Raw genomic sequence first — 20,376 nt, 5'->3', positions numbered from 1 at the left:
TGCTGCCAGCCCTGCTTATTGGCAGCTGTGACAGATTGCCTGGGAGCTCCAGTCTTTAATTAGTTCTCATTCCTGAAGTTCACAAGTCAATTAATTCTAAAAACCACCCTCAGATTCTTTTTTAAAGGAAATCCTGTTCAGGATTCTCTGCCTTTCTTACCTTTTCTTCTCATAGCTCAGCTAACAGTTCAGATCCTTTAGAGCATCCATGCAAATTCCATCTGGCCGTGGAGATTATCACTAGTCAAATACTTCAGCTTGCTTCAGCAATTCTTCATATTTCTGCAGCAGTATTTTGCCTCTGCTGCACACAACAGATACTGTTCCCCAGGCTGCTTCTTCAGCCCCTCTTTCCCCACAACTTGCCTCCTGCAGGGTAATGAACAGGAGCACCAAGTGCAATACTCCAGTGCCAGTTTCAAGCAGTCCCCATGGCAGTCACATAAACTCAAATCTCCAAGCATTACTACATTGCTTTATAACTTTTTCAAGACTCAACAAAGACATTTAGCAACACCAGTTCTACCTTCTACCTAACTCACTTTAAACTTGGTCAGAATGCCAAAGATGATTACAGTTTCCACTAGAAACCCAGCTTTGAAACCACTTCCAACTCTGGAAGGAATGAGGAAAAAAATCAAAACCAAAAAACCCATCCTTTTTTCTTGTCTCAGACTTCATTAAGAAGAAATCAGTTATGCTTTACAATTATGAAATCTTACATGTATATGAATAAGCCAGCTTCTGATATGAAACTCAAAAAACCTAAGAAACTTTAAGTTCTTTAATTTCTGTCTTCCTTCTTATCCTATCTTATATATGCTGATCATCTGGAAAGACATTATTCAAGACTTTTGGTACCTTAGCAGCTACCTGTCAGTTTATCCAAAAGCAGTTTGGCCTGAAACTGATTTTACACCTTTGCCCTTTGCAAAACACAAGGTGTATTAAAAGTTCCTCATTATTTTTAAAGACTCTTCTCAGTAGATATTTGAGTCTTGAAAGACAACTGAAATTTGAGGCTTTCTAGAGAATCAACTGACAAAAAAAAAAAAGGAAAAATTGAAAACCATTAAGAAGCTAGTATCTCACTGTGAGCTCATTTCTTCTTTAGAACAGGAAATTCTAACAACTTCAAACCTGCTTATGACACAGTCTCTCCCTGCCTTGTTCAATCCAGTTTTGAGGTAGCTTGTGCAGGTTAGAAACTGGGGTCATGCTGGAAACTGCTTATTATTCCTAGACAGAAATGGAAACATCGGTATGCCCAGACAATTTCACCTCACAGGTCTCTATAAAACTTTAAAGTCTATAAGACTTTATCACTTACTATCACAGATCTGAGAAAGCAAAACAAATATCAGAGGCCTGGTAACATCTCCAATAAAAGTCAAAAACAAAGTATTAAACAGATATTTTTATTTGCATTACAAAATACAGACTGACTCTACACTCCATCTATTATCTTTCTTTTGAAAGTACTAGAGACTTTTATAGACACTGACACAACCACTACTTTGACCTAGCTCCTTGTCTTCCTCAAGTTCTTTCCAACTTAACTTTCAGTCGACTTCTATACATAATCTGAAAGAATTCACATTTTCAGACAATATGTCTCCTTTCCCTTCCTTCTAAAACACAGAACTTCACCATAAAATATATCACTGAAAGGCATCTAAAACCAGACAACTGAAATGCTCACTTTCTAAAAATACCTTATTCAGATATGTACCCATTTCCCTTCTAAAAAAAACCATACATTTCTGTTTTGCAGGTTAGTGTTTGACAAGGATTATGGAGATGGGGGGAAAAAAAACCCAACCCACAACAAGAAGAAACAAACACACAGAAACAAATCAACCCATGAATACATTAGATGTGAAAGCTGAAATCTCAAATGTCCCTGAATGTTTGTTTATATAACTAGACGGATGGATATATACTATTTCTTAAGCACATTCCCCTCTAATCAAGCATGTGGCTGCATTTTTATATGACCCCTACTGCTTACTTCAAATCTTGTTCAGGCAGGTTTATACCTCAGTTCAGGGATTAGAGCCAAATACAACAGAGGCTACCTAAAGAGAGCAAGCTGTTGCTACGCTGAAATGTAGCCATCAAGAAACCTGGGGAACAAGGTCAAGGAATTTCGGAAAAAGCACCTTGACTCCCTAAAAAGCAGCCCCAGACAGGCACCTACAAAGATGCAAGAGAGCCAGAGAAGGTGACTAAGGTATCATTTGCCAACCCCAAAGAACGCAGGATGTAAAGGAACAAACACTCACTACACTGCTCACCCCTCGATTCCCACATGTTCCCGCAGCCTACACACCAAGAAAATACACCAGCATGACAAAGCCACAGGGAAAGAGCTTCCTCCTCAGCAACACCACCTGCCCTTCAGTGCCTCACCAACCCAGTTCCAACACTCACTATGTGCTTCTAGTGCATTAGCAGTCTGCAATTCACTTTTGGAAGCCTTTTTAGCTACCTCCTAAGTCACAAGAGATAGTCAGGTCTAGCTGTAAGCTTTCTCTGAGTACCAGTGAGGATTTGAGGCTGCCTCCTTCCAAGAACAGGCAGGCAAAAGGCAGCAGGGCCAGCCCTGGGCTCACCCACAGGTGAGCAGGCACCAGAAGGAAAGAGGGAGCAGATTCCACTCTAACATACCTTGAACACTCCGTAGGCAATCATCCTTTCATTGCCTCCCTGCCCTAAACCTTGAGGCTCTCCCTTTCTTTAATGCTCCCACTTCAGCTGCAAATGCAGGAAAAGATTAAAGCACGCTTTTCCTTGAAGTGCATGATCACAATAACTTACACTAATTACCAAAAGCCTTCTATTGCCGAGCTTGAATTAAACCTTGATTCAAATGACTAATTGTTGTAGCTTCTGAGGAAAAGAAACAAAAAATAATTTCAGACACGAGATGCAGGAAACAACTCCATCCATCTAAACACACAGCTCCTGGGGTTCTGGCATGCTGGAACTGATTTTCATCATAGCGGACAGAGAGCGCCACAGAGGTCTAAAAGGTGAGTAAGAAAAAGGCCATCTCTGGGAAACCCATTATCAGTGGTTTTCCCCCAGGATCTACTGAGTACATGCTCTCCTCATGCCCCATAGCATTTAAACAAAAACCTTTCTTTTTTCAGATCCACTGAAATTCTTACCTTGGACCTCAAACAAGAACCAAAAAAATCCAGGAGGTGGAATGCTTATTGTTTACTTTACTGTCTGAGCCCTGGTAACAATCAGATACTTGTTTTGGTTTTTGGCCATCTTGTCCTAGGAGAGATGTTTTGGTTTCCAGAGCATTTCACAGGTTGATTAGGTAGATTGGCTGCAGAGTGAAATCACACATGAAACAGACAGAGCAAAAATGCTCTTATAGTGCCCTCCTTTCTCAGGATCTAACCACACCAGAAGAGGGAAGAAAAGAGAGACTAGATGAAGCCTTAGTATCAGGATCCCACAATCTCCTTAGCAAACAGATTATAACTGTACTGGATCAAAAAGAAAGGATGATAAAACATTCTCATTTGTCACAGCCAAATACTTCAGCCATTTGCATCTTTTGCTGGATTATTTTGTAAATATCTGAAGAAAACAGTCAAGCCTAAGTACTCACAAGGGATAAACTTGTGTATGCTTCAGCTCCTTCCCTCCACCTCCCTTACACAAGAATTCCTCAATACTTGCAGCAAAAGCTCCAAGCCATCTCTCCATTAAAGAGCTGTCAGAAATGGTTCACAGAAGTGTACTTCTCCCACCCAGAATGAGAAAATGACTACTTTCCAAACCTCTTAACCTTTGGAATATTTCATAGAAGTGACCACGTAATGGTATCAAAAGATAGGCACTCTACAACACACACTACAAATAAGACTACAGTTCAGAGATTTTTCTGCACACAAAAACACTTTCAGTTTTAAAAGCACCATTCTAATTACCAAAAAGAAATCCCCAAGAGACAACTCAGAACATCTAGACAAACCAGATCATGAACAATGGCCACATATCTCTGCATGCACACTTTAAGTTCTTCAAATTATTTCATCTTGATTTAAGAAGGAAACAACTTTCCTGTTGTGCATCATCCTTAACAGTTTTTACTTTTTGCTGCATGACCTTGAGCATCTTAAGAGTCTTGATTTTCTGCTTGTCCTATTAAACCATCCTCTTGAAAAATCTTATTCCCTTTCTGTTTCTAAACAAAAATACTGAAGGTGAGCTCTCCAGCTCATGACTGTTTCCCTGGCTGGCAGCATGCCTATATTGTAAAGATAAACGAGATGACTAACGTCAGCTGCAAGTAAGAGAAAGCACAGTGGACATTTTTGTCTGGTAGGATCTTGTAGACAGAACACCCTCTGCCCCAACAGCCTGCAAGCAGCTTCAGGAAAAAGACTGGGACAAGACCAGGTTTAGGAAGATGACTTTTCAACTACAACTCTCAGCTCTGCAGACCTGGCTATGAAAGATTCAACATCCAAACTATGAGGAAAGTGCCCTGGCAGACTTAAGGAAAAAAAAAGTTGCAGCACAGTCAAATGTACAAGCACAAACTAAGTCGGCGAATAGAGTTTTGTTTAAAGAAAAGTGTTGGCAGTGTGAGGCTGGGGCACTGTTTAGTTACTCCTTTCTCCTGAAATATGGAAAAGGCTTCCACTTACTACCTGCAATCAATCAAGTGTTCTGAATCATGAACTACGTAGAGTAACCTGTGGGACATGCTTGCTCACCAGCACCTGATGTCCTTCTGGCTGCCCAGAGCCGACACAAAGTCACGCAAAGACTACTAGACAGAGCCATCTAATCCGAACGGTCTTCTGGTTCTCTACTTTTACATTCACTGTTACTTCTGTAACAGGGTTAGCAACAACGCTACAAGTACAACCTTGGGGGGAAAACAAGGAAAAAAAAGGAAAAAGAAGAGGAAGAAAAAACCCCACGACAACCCACCACCCACCCTTTTGTGTAGAGCTTGCTTGTCTTTATTCCTGCACGCTGCCGGGCTGGCACTGACACCAGGAAGGAACAATGCCACATGTCACGCTAACGACAGCTACACAATTACCTGAACACAGCGTAAACCATCACCTACACAATTACACGCTATCTCCTAGCGGGAGAACTTCCCGGCAGAGGCAGCAAACCCCGGGAGCCCGGCAGGAGGGCTCAGGGGAAGCACAGCTTCCCCCGCACCCCTTGTGCCCGGAGAACCCGAGCAGGGTGCGGGCTCCAGGGGACTGGCAGAAGGAGGGTCCCCACCTCAGCGAGCGGCTTCACCTCCGCCAGGTGAGGTCTCGGAGCGAAAGAGCGCTCTCAGCTCACCGCGAACACAGCCCCGCACCGGCTCCTTTACTACGGCTCCACCGCCACGTTCCGCGGCCGGGGCGCCGCGGGACCCCGGAGCCTGCGGGAGCCCCTCTCGGCGGGGAGCCCCCGGGCAGCACCCCGCGACCCACCCCCGCTCCGGGGGGGCCCCCTAAAGTTTCGGGGAAATGCCCGGCAGCGATCCCCTGGAGGGAGCAGCGGTGACCGGGGAATCTGGGCCGGCCGATTCTGCCCGCTACAGGGGCCGGCACAGCCCGGCGGGCAGGCGGCACAGCCCGGCCCCGCCGAGGGCAGCGCCCGGCCGGGCTCCGCCGCGCCCCGGGCGGGCACGGCCCGGCGGGCGGCTCCCTCCCGGCCCCGCCGCGCTACCTACGGGCAAGGTGGCTGAGCACCCCCGACAGCCCTCCCCGCCGCCTCCGGCCGCGCACCCCCGGCTCACCGAGCAGCAGCAGGACGAGGAGGAGGAGAGGCAGGCAGGACGCCCTCTCCCCGCGGTGCCCCATGCTGGCAGAGCTGCGCGGCGCCTCTCCCTAGTCGAGCGGGACCGCGGGGGCGCAGGCTGGGCTGGCCCGGGGGGACCGGCGGCGGCAGCGCTCCTCGGCCGGCCGCTCGCTGCCCTGCGAGCGCACGGAGCCGCCCGCCCGCCCCGACCGGCCGCGCCGCGCGGCGCAGCCAACCACAGAGACAAACTTTCCCAGCGCCCGCCCCCGCCCGCAGGTAGCGGGGGCGGCGCGGGGTCCGGCCCGGCCCGGCCCCTTCCCCTCAGGCGGGAGAGGGAGGGAGGAGAGCGGGGCCGAGGGGGAGCGCCTCGCCGAAAAGGGCCCAGCGGAGGACAGCGCTGCCCTCGCCGCCTCCCTCCCTTCTTCCCTCTCGGGGCCGCCGCCGCCGCCGCGCACACGTGGCTTGGGAAAGCCCCGGTGCGGGGAGGGCGGGCCGGGAGTGTCCCCTGGAGCCCCGGCAGCGGCCCTTGGGCAGCGTGGGGCCGGGACGCTCTTTGGCCGCTCGTTCCTGCCCCGGCTGCGGCCGTCCGGCCCCGCCTCACAGGGTGGGGTCCCCCCGTGTCCGCTCCCGCGGTCGGGGCTCGCCTGTGCCCCCGTCCTCACATCCCGCGCACGGAGCCATCGCACACGTGTGGAGTCACTGCTGGCCCTGTCCCCATCACAGCCCCAACCGGGGGCTGCCTGCTGCGCTGCCCCAGCATAGGGGCACTCGTGCCCCCTTCCGTGCATGTGTGCCCTCAAAAACCAGTGCCGGCTGTGGCCATCGTGTGCCCTAGCCTTCCACGGACAGCAGTGGGCCTGCCCGTGCTCCTGCGATTCCATCCTGCTCATGGCCTGGGTTAAGAGAGGGAGAGCACAGACACTCTCAAGTGTGTCTGTACCCCAAGTACTTTGTGGACAAGGCAGCCGCTCCCTCCCCTACTGGTGCCAGAGAGCCCCACAAGCAGCATTGCCCTTTTTTAATACTCGGTTTCTTTTCCCCTGCCTGAGACTCCAGTTTACTCAATAAGGGGCTGCTGCAGCATGGCATTCGTGCCACCAACTCCACCACCTTCCTTCCCAGCCTGCTCAGAGATTTTTGTTTGCTCAGAGATTTAATTTCCTGTTTGTTTGTAAAAACAAAGAGCGGAGGCACTGGGCGGCTCTCAAGTAACTCGGACAGTTATCTGCCCTTTCAGTACCCTTGCCACATTCTCTGGGAAATCTATGCTCTCCTTGGGCACATCTTGCTGTCTGTTGTCCAGCCTCCGTGGTAGAGAGGGATCCATGTTATACATTTTCCAGTGGGGACTCTCTGGAGCCTATGCATGGTTTGGGGTAGCTGCCCCTGCACAAAATGGCTGGTTTAGGTTTTATTCTAGCGTCTCCAGTGCACCTTGCTCTTGAGCATGACTTGGCTTGGGCGAGGTTCAGGAAGTGTGTGCTGTGTTCTTGACTGAGCATGATTATCAGACTGGATTTTAGGCTAGACTTTGTTATTCCTTCTGTTGTCCTTTACTGGAAAGAGGGTGTTGCCTGATAGGAATGAAATGAGACCCTCCTAAAACTGATGAGGAGGACTTTCACCTTCCAACCACAGTTAACTGAGCTCCTGCAAGGAGTAGATCAGATCGACCTTTTTCAGAGCTGCAGCCACAAGCTGTCAGGAGGACACTTGGTCCTGTGCACAACTGAAGTTCTCCCACCTCCCAGACAGCCAATGAGGCTGAATCCACAAATGTGACTGAGAAAAAACTGCCTGAACAAAACAAGGCTGTCTTCAAGTATATTCAAACTGCCCTCATATCTCTGCTTGTTCTTGCTGCCTGTTCCCAGTCATTCTGCTCTCCTCCTTTAGCCAGTATTTAAACACACTTTCTCTTCACTGGAAAATGTCACTTCCACAAACCAAGATGTGTCCCTTACATCGAATTCAGAAAGCAGGTTATATGTCTCGCCCTTACCAGTCAGATTCCACCACACTGGTTAAACTCCTGATCCTTCATCAGGAGTCCTGAAACTCTGCTATCCTGAGCCCTGAGTTGCATTCTCAACAAGCACCTCTCAGTCTTTTACTTCAGTAGGAACCACTTTTCCCTCAAATATAGTCAGACTTCCAGACAGAAGGGCCACTATAACCCATTAATCTGACCCATATACAAAAGCCAGAGATTTTTTTCCTCAGCAACTGGATCAAAGTGAGTTAGAAATACAACACATCTTGTCTTAAAGACTCCAAGTACTGGCAACTGCCTTCTTCCACCTACTAATTTATTCCAATGTTTAATTACCCCTGCCACTAGGAAATTGCTTCTTTCAAGGTTGAATTTGTCTGACTTCAGCTTTGAAACTTGTTATGACTTTGCCTACAAAACTGCACACCCATCCCATTTTCATGGATAAGTAACTATACATGGTGCTTCTATCACTTCTTGTTTAACTGAATAGATTGTTTTCTTTGAAGCCTCACATTGTAAGATTTAGTTTTGGTCACTGCAGATTTTTTGGACTCCAATGTTTCTAAGTGTTTTTTTGACTTGCAGGCACCCAGCGTGGGTACAATGTCATTGTGGTCTATACACACATGCTGTGCACAGAGTAAAAGTAATTTCTCAGTCATTGTTTTCCCCCTTCTCTCATAACTAAAAATGGAAGTAGACCATTTCCTGTGCTGTACAAAAAGCTTGTGGAGTTCATTACCCATGTTGAGTCCCCAAATCTCTTTCTGCATCTGTGTTTTTCCTGAAAGCATCTTTATCCTGCCATTCATCACTACGCTCTTCCCTCCTCAGCACATGGCCTTGCAGCAGGGTGTGTGAAAATACATTCTGTAACATTGTGACAATTTAAGCAGGTGTCTAAGATTCTCGTTCAATTTGAGAGCTGTTTCTCCAAGGCTGGTAAATCGCCAGCACAGGTGCCAGAAAGAGCAGGTCTGAAGCTGACCGCTGTGTTAGTCTACCTTCTCCTTCAAAGCCTGTTTTCTTCTCCTTTTTGTGTGTCCTACTTTCAATGGATTGTTACATGTATGTGATTATGTCATTTTTCCCCCTTGCCAATTCCATTTTGTATCATTCAGCTATGAGAGCCAGTCTGAGCCAGAAGCTTCCTCCAAGTTGAGACAAATATCTTCCTCTGTTTTTGTGCATTTTCAATGTTTATTCATGAGCTGCAGAGTAAATACATGGTCAGTTGTTTGTTTCTCAGGAAGGCATCCCATTTGACTTTCAGTGTTTAGCATGTTGTTGATTTGAGTAGATAGCACGTATTTATTTATTGATGATGCTGTAAAAATGCTGGCTTACGTTTCTTCATACCTACATTTCTGCATAATGTATAGGCTGAAAGTGTCTCTCATTTGGGGGTAACTGGGTTAGCCAGCGGAATTTCGGGAAGGATCAAGATTGGAGTGTTATATTAAACACACTATTATGCATGCACATGTTCATGAAACATGAACACACCCTGATCCTAAAGAAGCCCACACGCAACCACTCCCTGCTTGCACCACTCCCCCAACATACACTTGCTAGCTTTTGCAGTTTCTCTCTTGGCAAACACGGATAAACAACTTTTGTTCTCCCCACCTTGTTGCCTGAGCAGCAGAGGATGGGTGAAATGTCTGTGTACGAGGCTCACATCCAACACAGAGTGCAAGAGTAAAGAACATTTGGCTGATCAACAGCAGAAGAACCTGGCCTGATGAGGACCCAGCACTTTGCTTAGGAGCAGAGTTGCAAAAGTGTTCCTCTCATGCAGCGCAGACTGCAGGCTGCAAACCTTAACCAGGGGAGAAATCTTTTGGTGCCATTGCCTGGCGTGTGGCGGCCAGGAGCTCTCCACAACAAACGAGAGCGTAGGCAGACAGACAGGTAAGGCCATGCTCCACTGCCCCGTCAGCAGCACAGCAGCCTCTAAGGCAGGAAGAGGGCTCTCAGTGGCTTCCAAGCTGTTTGCATGAGAAGCCTGGGGAAAGGGAGCCACAGCACAAACATTGTCCTGGAGACATCTGTGCAGGGATGCGCCGTCTCATTTAAGGACCCTTTTCTCAAGAGCTAGGGACTTCATCCCCAGCATGCTGGTGAAATTCCACGTTGCTTGACTTCATTCAGCCCCTAGGTTCCCTTTGTGTTTCCAAGCAGGCACAATACTCGTCTTCATTTCCTCTTCTCAACTCTTGTTAAATTTCGCCTTGCTCCAGTGAACAGAGTGCGTGTTCCAGCCAGCGGGCTGCCCCATCACAGTTGTGGCTGACGTGAGCCCCACGCTCGGTTTTGTGAAATGTTCCTGAGCGTACCTTGATGGAAAATATGTGCCCCCCTGTCATTCCCCTTTAGAAGTTGAACAGAAATATGGGCAATAGTAGAGAGCTCACAAAGAACTGTGAAAAACTCAGCTTAGCCATTTATGTATTATGCATTAAAACCTGTCTCTATTGAGCTGTCCAAGATAAAGTCCTACTGGCATGTGATCAAAAGCGTAGGAAATTACCTTGATTTGTCCTGGCTAGAGCTGGCTGCCTCATGTAAAAGTATTTGTGAATAAATTATTTGCAGATTGATGAGGAAAAAGTGAGTAATTTATTTGATGAATATTGTTCAGCTGGCTCTTGAGCTAACCAAACCATGAGGAAAAAATATTGGTGAATGATTTATTTGAAAATCTAGTTGAAATCTGACAGGAGAAAATGGTCAAACAATCTGCCACAATTATTCAAATTCCGGTAGACCTGGATAATGTTCACACGCTACTAAAGCACACCCCAATGCTTCAAGCCGTGGTGGAAAGAAGATATTGAAATCTGAATTCAAATCTTCAAATCTATACTCACCTTCTCCTTAAAAGAGATTCTCCTCAACCACAGACCCAAAGGTACTTATTAATGAGCATAGAACAGATTCTACATTTGCAGTTATTTATTCTTATTTATTATTAAAACACTCTGGAAATTCTCTTGCTTGAGAGAACAGCAATGAAAATTGAGTAGCTTTTACTCCTCTACAGCTTCCCTTCAGTGGATTTCTAAGCACTTTACAAATTTCAATGGGTTTAATGTTACAGCTGTTCTGTGAGGCAGGAAGGCATAATGAAATCCAGGAAAAGTAGAAAGCACACCACACACTACAGGTTTCTTTTCAACATAAACTGAAGCTTCATGAACATCTTTAGACTAGATTCCTTTCAACAGAGCACATCTTTCTAAGACTGACTAGATTTTTCAAATCTGACTGCCTGAACTTGGGTTCCTAACTACTTATGCACTCATAAACATGCTATGTGTTGAAATTTGTTGGAACTTTTGACCACTAAACACACAAGGAAAACCCCCATGTGTCATGATATTTCCATGCATATGTACAGATTTACCAGCATATCTCTAGATAACTGATGGTCTCACAAGAGCCATAATAGCTGCAAAACAGGCAGGTTGCAAAAAGCTGCCTGTGGCTGTGGGTTGCACATCATGTCGCTGTCACCACATGAGCAAACCACATGCAAAAAGGTTATCCAGCCTGTTAAGCAATAGATGACACATCCTCCTACCTCCTGCCTCCCTCTTGCACTTCCAGCAGCAGGGCTGCAGTCCCTCTGTTGCTTCTTGGTTGAAATAGTGAATGAAATATGAGGGGCTGCACTTCAAAGCGCTGGAGAGATGTTAAAGATCTGATGTTAGATGTTATGACAGCTCCCACTAGGGCAGGAACAGGAAGGATAAAATCAACACCCTATTCAAACTACTGGACATTTTCTTGTCAACTTGAGCACAGACAGGATTTGATCTGTAGTACCTAAGCAACCAAAGAATTAGGGAGCAGAAAATACATTCTAAAGCAGTACATGACAAAATTATCCCCCCAACAACTTGCACTCTGAACTCCTACAGAAGTAAATAATTAAATAACCAATCTAAAATATACAAATTTTTTTATACGGAAGACTGAATATCAAATTAAAAATCTGCTGTCAGTCTTAACACAAATAAACTATAAAACCAGAAATAAATATTTGTATAATTGCTGTTGATCATTAGAGGCAGTTTAAAATCCAGATTTACTCAGTGTGATTTTTATTCTCCTTCCCACTGGCATGTCTCCTCTCTTGAACTAGGAAAAATCAAAAGGAGTCAATTTTGCTTTCAGGTTTTCTCTCTTTCTGCAATGTGACTGCAAAAAATCATAGGGGAGGATATTGCTCTGTTTTAAAGGAACAGATTTCATTAGATACAGAGAAGGAAAACAATAGAAACATTTCTCTTGGCATTTATTTGTTTTTATATGGATTCTCCTAGGCAAAATTGAAGTCACGAGAGAGGGGAGTCTCTGTTTATAACATGGGCAGGTACAATTCTACAATTCTTGCCCTGCTCCAAATTCACTCTCATGATACTGACCAGTTACACTCCATTTTGGGAGCTTGCTTTTTTTCAGTAAGGTCAGTCTGAACTTAGCTCTTCTTTGTGTTTTTTTACCTGTGGGACTGCTGTCTTGCCACATCAGAAACAGGCTCAAATCCTTTTCTGACCTTGATTGCAGGACATCCATGTGATGAGAATAAATCAGATTAAATCAGAAGCAGGAACACTGCATTTCTTTGGCAGGTCCCAGAACTTCACATATTGTTGCTTTCTATTACACAAGGTGTCTAACCCAACCTTGACTTTAGGCCATTCTGAGGCACAGAAATTATGGAAACAAAAGGCCAGGAGGTCTCTGCCTGTGCTAGACTGAAATGCTACACATAATATACACTGAGCTGTCACCTATTATCCTGAGTTGATTTAAAATAATCTGTAATCCAGGGATGAGAAGTGAGCACCATAGGATGTGGGAAATCCTTCTCATACAGCATGACAGTGCTGTCATTATACCAGACCATGAAAGAAGAAACACACTGTCTCTTCAAATAAGGACTTCTAATTTCTTGAACACTGCAGTAAAAGAATCTTTTTGAGTCCATTTACATTAACAGGAATTAATTAGGAGATTAGGCTAAGGCTGGTGATTAGGGCCCTGTCTGAGAATGTGGGCACACTCTTCATTAACAAGAGCCTAGAAAGAAGGAAGGAAGCTCCACACCCCCCATACATATAAGCTAGTGCAGTTGCTGCATTCCAAGGAACTGAGATCTCAGTACAAAGGATGATCCAGAAGTCAGTCTTCTGGGAATCTTCCCTCCCCTTGATAGGACTAGAGGAGATGCTATGAAGAGAGCTTTGTGTTCTCAGACAAAAAAAAAAGGTCTGGGAAAGTCAGTGAAGTCTTACCGTGTGTTTTTCAGGTTGATTTCTAACTTGCAGTGCCAAGCAAAGAAAATAGAGATGCAAAATACATGCAAAATAAAACCAACATAAAAGTTCAGTGACAACTGGCATTTTAAAAACTCTGCTTTTAACAGAGTTCCAGAAACCAACTCAGAGAGCTTAATGCACAAATAATAAAGGAGAGCAAAGCAACCTCTGTACTTATATATTTCCAGTCATTTTGGCATCATAATAGTCCAGCATCTCCTGCCTATTGCAATTTGCTGTCCTTTCCTCTGTTTTGTTTTCACATTGAATGACCAGCTAACTAGCTATTGAGCCAGAAGAGACAAAAAAAAGGTCAAAAACTGCAGATGTCTCAGTGTTTGTGCCCAGGGGACATCAGATAACAAGCTGTTACAGTCTGCCTGCAAATCCACTGGTTGACTTGTTATTCTTGAGTGTCTGCGTAAGGCCTCATTGATTCTACTTTGGCACTGTGCTGTTGACCCTGCAGCGTTTTGAGGAGATCTGCAGTACAAAAGGCTCATCAGCTCATCCAGCACATCTTCTGTGAGTCTTGGATAAGGGTCGGAGAAGTAGCTCTGAGAAGCTGTATCTCACCCCAGACCTTCAGCTGAGCTGGCAGCTGGCGGCTCCTGCTCTCTGCTGGGATGCTCCATACACCTGTGCCTGGCAAATCTTGGATCCTGGAGATGGGCACTGTTAGAAGGTGATGCTGTGTTGGCAGAACGGGGAATGTGCCTGCTGATCATGTGGTTCTTCAGGACACCCCAACAACCCCAGAAGTCACAAGGTAAACCACAGCACAAAGTCCCCTTGCCTACTCTGTGACTGCAGGGACTGCAAGCAAGGAAAAACATTCAGATTCAAATCACGATATGTGAAAGTCTCACTAATTTAGACTCAAGGGACTTCAGAAGAGGGCAGATTTTGGCTCTCTCTGAGAGCGCAGTGTGTGCATATAAAGTCACTGGAAAATGTTCAATGAGGCTACACATACTGTGTCCCTCAAAATACACTTCTGTGACTGGGGAGCAGTGGCTATTATTCATGAACTTATAGCAGAATAAGAAGGGTTGATAAAAACAGCATGAATAAATCCTATTAGCATTGTTTTAAGGAGACCTCCACTCCAGCCCTTGCACAGATGAGTGAGCAAAGCTGGGCAAGTCTTGATGGGGGCTCTGGATATTTTCTTGTATCCCTGAGGGAGGTGGCATTTCTCTGTTGGTGGAAGGGATGAGAGCCTGTACATTGCCTGCCACTCAGACTTCCCATGGGCTTTGAGACCAGCTCCTCACCCACCACCATGCTGTGGAGTGGTGTTTCATGCAAGCAAGATGACTTCAGAGCAGGGGGGATTGAGGAGCAGGGAAGGACTAGTGCAAAAGGAAGTATCACTGCATTTCCAGTGCTTGTCACGGAGGATCAGGACAGCTGGGTAGCCTTGGAGACAGAAATTGAAGGTGTGTTACGGGGATTTACATGCTGGTTTTGGAAGTCCTGTTTCAATTTAAGATGATTAGCAATATCTGTGAAAGCCCTCAGGAAGCTGACTCCTTTGCGTTTCCATAAAGGAATCAGACGAGGCATAGCCCCTTTCTTTTAGCAAGAATTTCCTAGCCAGTGGCTGGAGAAATGTGCCGCTTTTCTCCTTGCTGCGAATAGGCAGCTGCTGTGCTCACTAGATTATAACCCAGGCTGCATGGGAAGATTTGATTTAAGGCAAGCCTGGCTGATGACTCTCTGCATGCAAAACTTCCAAACAAGGAGGAGGGAGCAGCTGCAATTACAGTTTTCAATTGGGAAGTGAGAAAATAGAGATAATTTCCGTTTCTACAGCAATGTGAATAATTATCAAAAAGAAAATGGTCGACTGGCAGCTAGAAGCCTTGCTCCTGCTACCTAGAGCAATGGGCCAGTAGCAGCAGCACAGGCGAAATCCTTGGACAGAGGAGTGCACTTCTAAATTTTAAATCTCCTTTCCCCAATCTCATGTTTGTTTGTTTTTCATTTACACGTACTTAGAATTTACATTTCCCCACCCTGCCCCCGAGAACACTGTGTATTACAAGGTTTGCATGTGAATATCACTTCTGAGATTTCACCTTGCCTCTGCTTACATCTCAGCACCAATCAAACAAGACTGCAAGGCATTCAGGCACTAAGCCTCCATAAAACATCCCTTTCTAGATTAAAATCAACACTGTTTATTCTCAAGAACGTTTGAAAACCAGCCATTTTAGCAGGTGATGGGCACTCCCCACAAAGTTGCTTTGACATAGCGCTAGTTTTCAGATGCTCTCCTGTCACAGACAGGAACTCCTGGTAAATTTCATTAATCCAGAGACTGGCAAATCCATGGCAATAGCCTTCTGAAGTGCTAATAAAATGCCAGGACAGTTCTGGAATCATACACTGGCATACGAATGTGGGCTTGTTTATCGAATGTTGTGATGCTTCTGCTGCCAGCTAAAAGAAGGTGGTGCCCCCTGTGAGTAACACTGGCTCAGCTGAGCTACCTGGCCACTGCACCAGAAGTCCAGTGGTACTCAGCTAGACTGAAAATGCACTGGGATTCACTTAGCTAGCAACACTGAAAATCCACAGGATCCTAATTAGAATGATCAAGTAGTCAACTTTAAAACATTGGCACAATCTGCTACCGAGCCCAAAGGCTCTCAGAAATAATGAGCATTAAAGGAAAAAAAACCTCTTCAGAAAGGAAGGTCTCTCTGATACCTTAGATAGCAGGTCATGCCTTTTGCATTTCTTGATGAGCTTCTGTAGCCAGTCTTCTCCGACTGCTCCTGCCAGCACATGTTGGAGCACATCTCATGCCTATTCAAACAAACAAAAGAGGATGTCTTGTCTTTCTTCTTCCTCCGTACTGTGGGGAATTACTGCTCTTCTCCATTCTGCTTCTCGTGTGGAGAGAGTAATTTTTAGTTTTTTATTGCAGTAAAAATAATACAAAGCTTCATGAATGAAGCTGGCAAAATACAGAATTGGGCTTTACTCTTCATGCACAAAGATAAAATGGTAACATAATATTTAATCAGGGAGTGAAAGAAAGAGAAGTGAGTTCATTAACTTTTCCCTTGAGTGAAAACTCCTGTTTTCATTCTTCTTTTATTTTTATTCAAATAATTTCCAAGAGAACACCATCCATATGCAAATGCATATGTGTTCTCAGAATACAGCTTTCTTTTATATAGATGATCATGAACTCACTTCAATAAAGGGAAAAATGTCAGGATTTTTTCATAGAAATAATCGGCCAGGCAGCCAGCAGTAAAAGCTCTATTAACCTCCAATTATCTCTCCCATATTCCCAGGAGCTTGTATACTTCAGTGGACAGTGTTTTGCAGAGCTGGACATTACAGATCCAAACTGCTTTTACTCAGTCCTTCTGTGGGAAGAATCACATGCTGCTTTTTGTGGTTTGTAGTGGTTTTTTTTCCCCCTAGTCGCTAATGACGGCAGAAGAATAAGGAGCAACTTTTTCATTGAGTTTTCCATGAAGCAAGATCCATGCTCTTTGGAGGCTCCTTAATGCTCTGTGAAGATCCATGTCTCCACTTCTGGATGCCAACAGGAGGTTTGGATTTTTGCCAGGAGTGAGCTCAGAGGCAGAGCTGCCTGTGACACAGAAGGACAGGGGAAGGGCAAAGATGCTTTGATGTTGAATGATGGGCAAACATCATTCAAAAGATGACATTTGAATTGTGCCCTCATGCACCAGAGACCAGGGAATGGGAATGTGATTTGTCCTGTATCCAGGGCAATGGCAGGGAAAAGGCTCAGGGTGACAGCTTCCAGCCAAATTATGAGGGAATGCTGAGCCTAGACATGATTGCCCATCTCTACCCTGTGACCTTTTTAATAAGCACCAGTTGCCAGATCCCTGAATGGGGTCAGCCACCAGCTCTGCCTCTCCTGAGGCATCCATATTACAGGGAGGAACATTCTTATTGAGGATACATCCCAGCTAAAAGAAGCCACACAAGAAGGAAGAGGGAAGTTCAGCCCTGGGAATGCCTGCTCAGAGCCCCTGATCTGGACTGTACCACTGAGCTCCACCCCAGCAGCTTCCCCATCCGGACTCTGGTGGCTGCACACTCTAGTCCTGAAGCACAGAGCACAACAGCACCGAAATAACTCCAGAGTTAATATGTCCTGAAGGTCTCCTACTTTCACAGGAGTATGTGTTATGTCTCTTCCAAGTGATCCCTCTTATGGGTGTTGCCCCTGGATACGCCCATTTGGGAAGCAGTTTGGTTGTGCAAAAGTTTTTGAAGAGATGCAAACACGACCATTAAAATAACCTAAGCAATTCCCACACCCCCTCTGTGACATAAAAAACCTACTTGTCTCCCATCACCAAGACCTGTGATTTCTTTATTTTTCCTCCTGTTATTTCCTTTTAGATAACCACATTATCAGAACCCACTAATTTATGAAGAGTAGACAAAGACAAGGAGAGTTAGTCCCTTCCTTGAAGATGTTACTTCTGTCAGATTAATATGTGAAAAACAGCCAGGAACTTCTCAATCAATCTTTCTGGAATATTTCCTAAGCAGCTGCTGATTCTTTCTGGGTAATAACAGAAAAGAAATCTGAGAGGAGAAACTGCAGCTGCTGCCACAACAGAAAGAGCTTATTATGAGACATTGCGCTCTTTTGTTTTTTCACTTCATTTGTTTGGGTTTTGTTGAGGTTTTTATTTTTGCCGAAGTGATAAATTACTATGGAAAATCCACACCAGGGAATTATTATATATACATATATGTATATAAATATATGCCTACCAACATGCAGGTTCCCATACAACCACGGATGATGTCAGCTATTTTGGTTAGTAATGATTTCATCCCCTGTGGTGTTTTAATTCCCCTTCTACAGGACTCAAATTCTGCGCTGGAGGCACTGGGCTGGGATTTGAATGATTTGCCACCAGTGCCTGTCTCTTTTCAGTGCACTCTGGTTCAGGTTTCTTCCATTTACAGTGCCACAGTGCACCACAATCCCAATTATCTTCTTATCTTCCTCCATGGTTATTGTGTTCCAATACTAAACCTTTCCAAGAAAGGATCATATCTGCATTGGATTTTTTGGCCCTATTGCAGTGCAATAACTGATAAGAGGAAACACCATTTGCAGAAAAATACAATTCCCAAAGCTGCACTTAAGGCAGCTTTTCAGTCCTTAATTACCCAACACTGAATCAGAGAGGAAAGAAAGAAAGCCAGCTCCAGGCATCTGCTCCCTCAGTCCCCGAGGAGGAAACCTGAGCTGCCCAGAGTCCACCACCATGCAACATTCCTCCTGCTCAGAGAGCACAGGGATCCTATGTTTCCCTCATACCCAGAGCTGGTAGGAAGCAAGAGTTTATGAAATGTGATGCTGTCAGGGCAGACTCAGCCCAGCACTGGCAAGAGAGGACACTCAGAAAAGCTCAGCACTTTGAAAAAAATCACCAAAGCTTTTTGAGTCCCACAAAATGCTACTTTACATTCACATTACAAAACTGCGTGACACTGAGGCCAAGAACCAAAACGAGGGGGAATACCTCATATTGTAATATAGTCAGAATTCAGGTGGCTGTGGGCATGCTTACCTGCATGCTAAAAGAAAGTTAGCATGCAGGTAAGCATGAAGATATTTCTAGTCACCAGCAGGCTTTTCTGAAGCACCTTTGACATCCTCCAACACCCTTCTTTACTGCCAAGCATCTAAATAAAATAAAATAAGTGTTACCATTGAGCAAGTAGGTTATTTACCCTCTTAGGTACTCCATGCCCTCCTCTGGAGGCTGCACACTCTTTTCTCCACCACAGTTCACTTGCTGTGCAAGTTCAGTTTGGCATTTGTCAAATCCTTTCCAAATCTGGAAACACTGATGTGTCACGGAAGTATTTCTTTGTTCAGGGGTTACTGGGTGGATTAATTGCAGTGGCTTCTCAAAGGACAACTTAATCTGCATTAGCAACTCACCTGCTTCTCAGTGCAGCTAGTGTGCATGTGTTGGGAAGGATGGATGGGAAATTAGGACATTGAGATAATTTTTGCTTTGTGTTTTTTGATGTGTCTTAAGCTACTTGCCTAAATGGCTGGCAAGCATTTGCCACAGTATTTAAATGTCTTATGAAAATGAGTCAACAGAGAACCTCGGGCTGGTTGGGAATTTTTTTAACTTTCTGAGGCAATCAACTAGACCATATCCTCCTAAGTAGCTGAGTCCCTATATTATTTGCCCATTTTTTTAACAAAAATGTAGTTTTAACCAGCAATGTGACTTTGCAAACAGTCCATTGTATGTCTTGGAATCAAAACTGCTCTGTGACACAGACATGTTTCATTATTGATTCAACAAGTTTCAATTCCATATGGCTTCAGTTACAGAAAAACTAACTGGAGCCTTTCCTTCCTTGCACAAAAGCATCGTCAGCTAAACTCCAATAACAGAAGCTTTATTTCAGGCATGTGCAAGGGGTGGAAAGAGGCTAATTGAATCTGAGCTGATAGTTTTTCCAGTTTTAAAAATTAGTGTGGATTGGCATTTCTTCTAGATGAAGGAAGGAAAAAAAACTAAAAGAGGCCAGGTTCTGAGCTGGTACCCCAGTTGATGACCTGGTCCCATTTTACAAGTAGGAAAATAGTTATTCTAGAAGGGTGACTCCCTACAAATGGGACAGGATGGTGTGGGTAAGTGGTGAGGGTTATGGACCAGCATGCAACTCCTCCGCAGATCAGAAATTAAAGGGAACACCACAGCATGGGGATTTTGCTAAATCCATACCTCTGATTTGGCAGCCACAGTGATTCAGACTTCCTCCTGCAGCTTGTGGTCCTCAGCCAGTGCCCACTCAAGTCAACAGAAATTTTTTGTTGACTTCAAAGGAAATTTACTTGGCCTTTTTTTGTCAGCCTTTGAGTGCAATTAAAGCCATATTGTGTACAAATGCATGGTGGACACCATTCCTTGGATGATGCTTTTCTTTCTTCACTGCTTGGTTGCTAGGACTGGTGATGATAATACCAGTAAAAGTGGAATCATTTTGCCTGTGCTGTGAGCCTGCCAGTGGCTTCCAGGTGTTGGGTGATTTGAGGAATCAGGGCTTTGCCTCAGTTCCAGCTTTACAAAGATGCACAAGGAGAGGAGTTTAAACTTTCCCTGCCTCTGGCATCCCTTCACTTAATTGCACTGTCCCTTTCTTTTCTCTAGGTTATCCTGCTGTTGCTTGAGCCCTGTAAAGTAGGACATTACAAAAAGCTTGGTGCTAGAAGCC

The 20,376-nt window shown here is 45.0% G+C and overlaps 1 protein-coding gene and 1 long non-coding RNA gene across 2 annotated transcripts in view; one reads left to right on the top strand and one right to left on the bottom strand.

The window, feature by feature from the left end:
- Positions 1–5,961, bottom strand: part of PTGFRN (prostaglandin F2 receptor inhibitor) — a 65,710-nt gene extending 59,749 nt beyond the window's left edge. The window contains exon 1 of the mRNA XM_059872263.1: positions 5,780–5,961. Within this exon, the coding sequence (XP_059728246.1) occupies positions 5,780–5,843 (64 nt within the window). The 5' untranslated portion in view covers positions 5,844–5,961. The remainder of the gene's footprint in view (positions 1–5,779) is intronic.
- Positions 5,096–20,376, top strand: part of LOC132341024 (uncharacterized) — a 29,341-nt gene continuing 14,060 nt past the window's right edge. The window contains exon 1 of the long non-coding RNA XR_009490073.1: positions 5,096–5,301. This is a non-coding gene — a long non-coding RNA (uncharacterized LOC132341024). The remainder of the gene's footprint in view (positions 5,302–20,376) is intronic.

Source organism: Haemorhous mexicanus, chromosome 2, assembly GCF_027477595.1.
Source record: "Haemorhous mexicanus isolate bHaeMex1 chromosome 2, bHaeMex1.pri, whole genome shotgun sequence".
NCBI classification, from domain to species: Eukaryota; Metazoa; Chordata; class Aves; order Passeriformes; family Fringillidae; genus Haemorhous; species Haemorhous mexicanus.
Note: the sequence above shows the minus strand (reverse complement) of the source record. Positions and strands in the feature narration are given on the sequence as shown.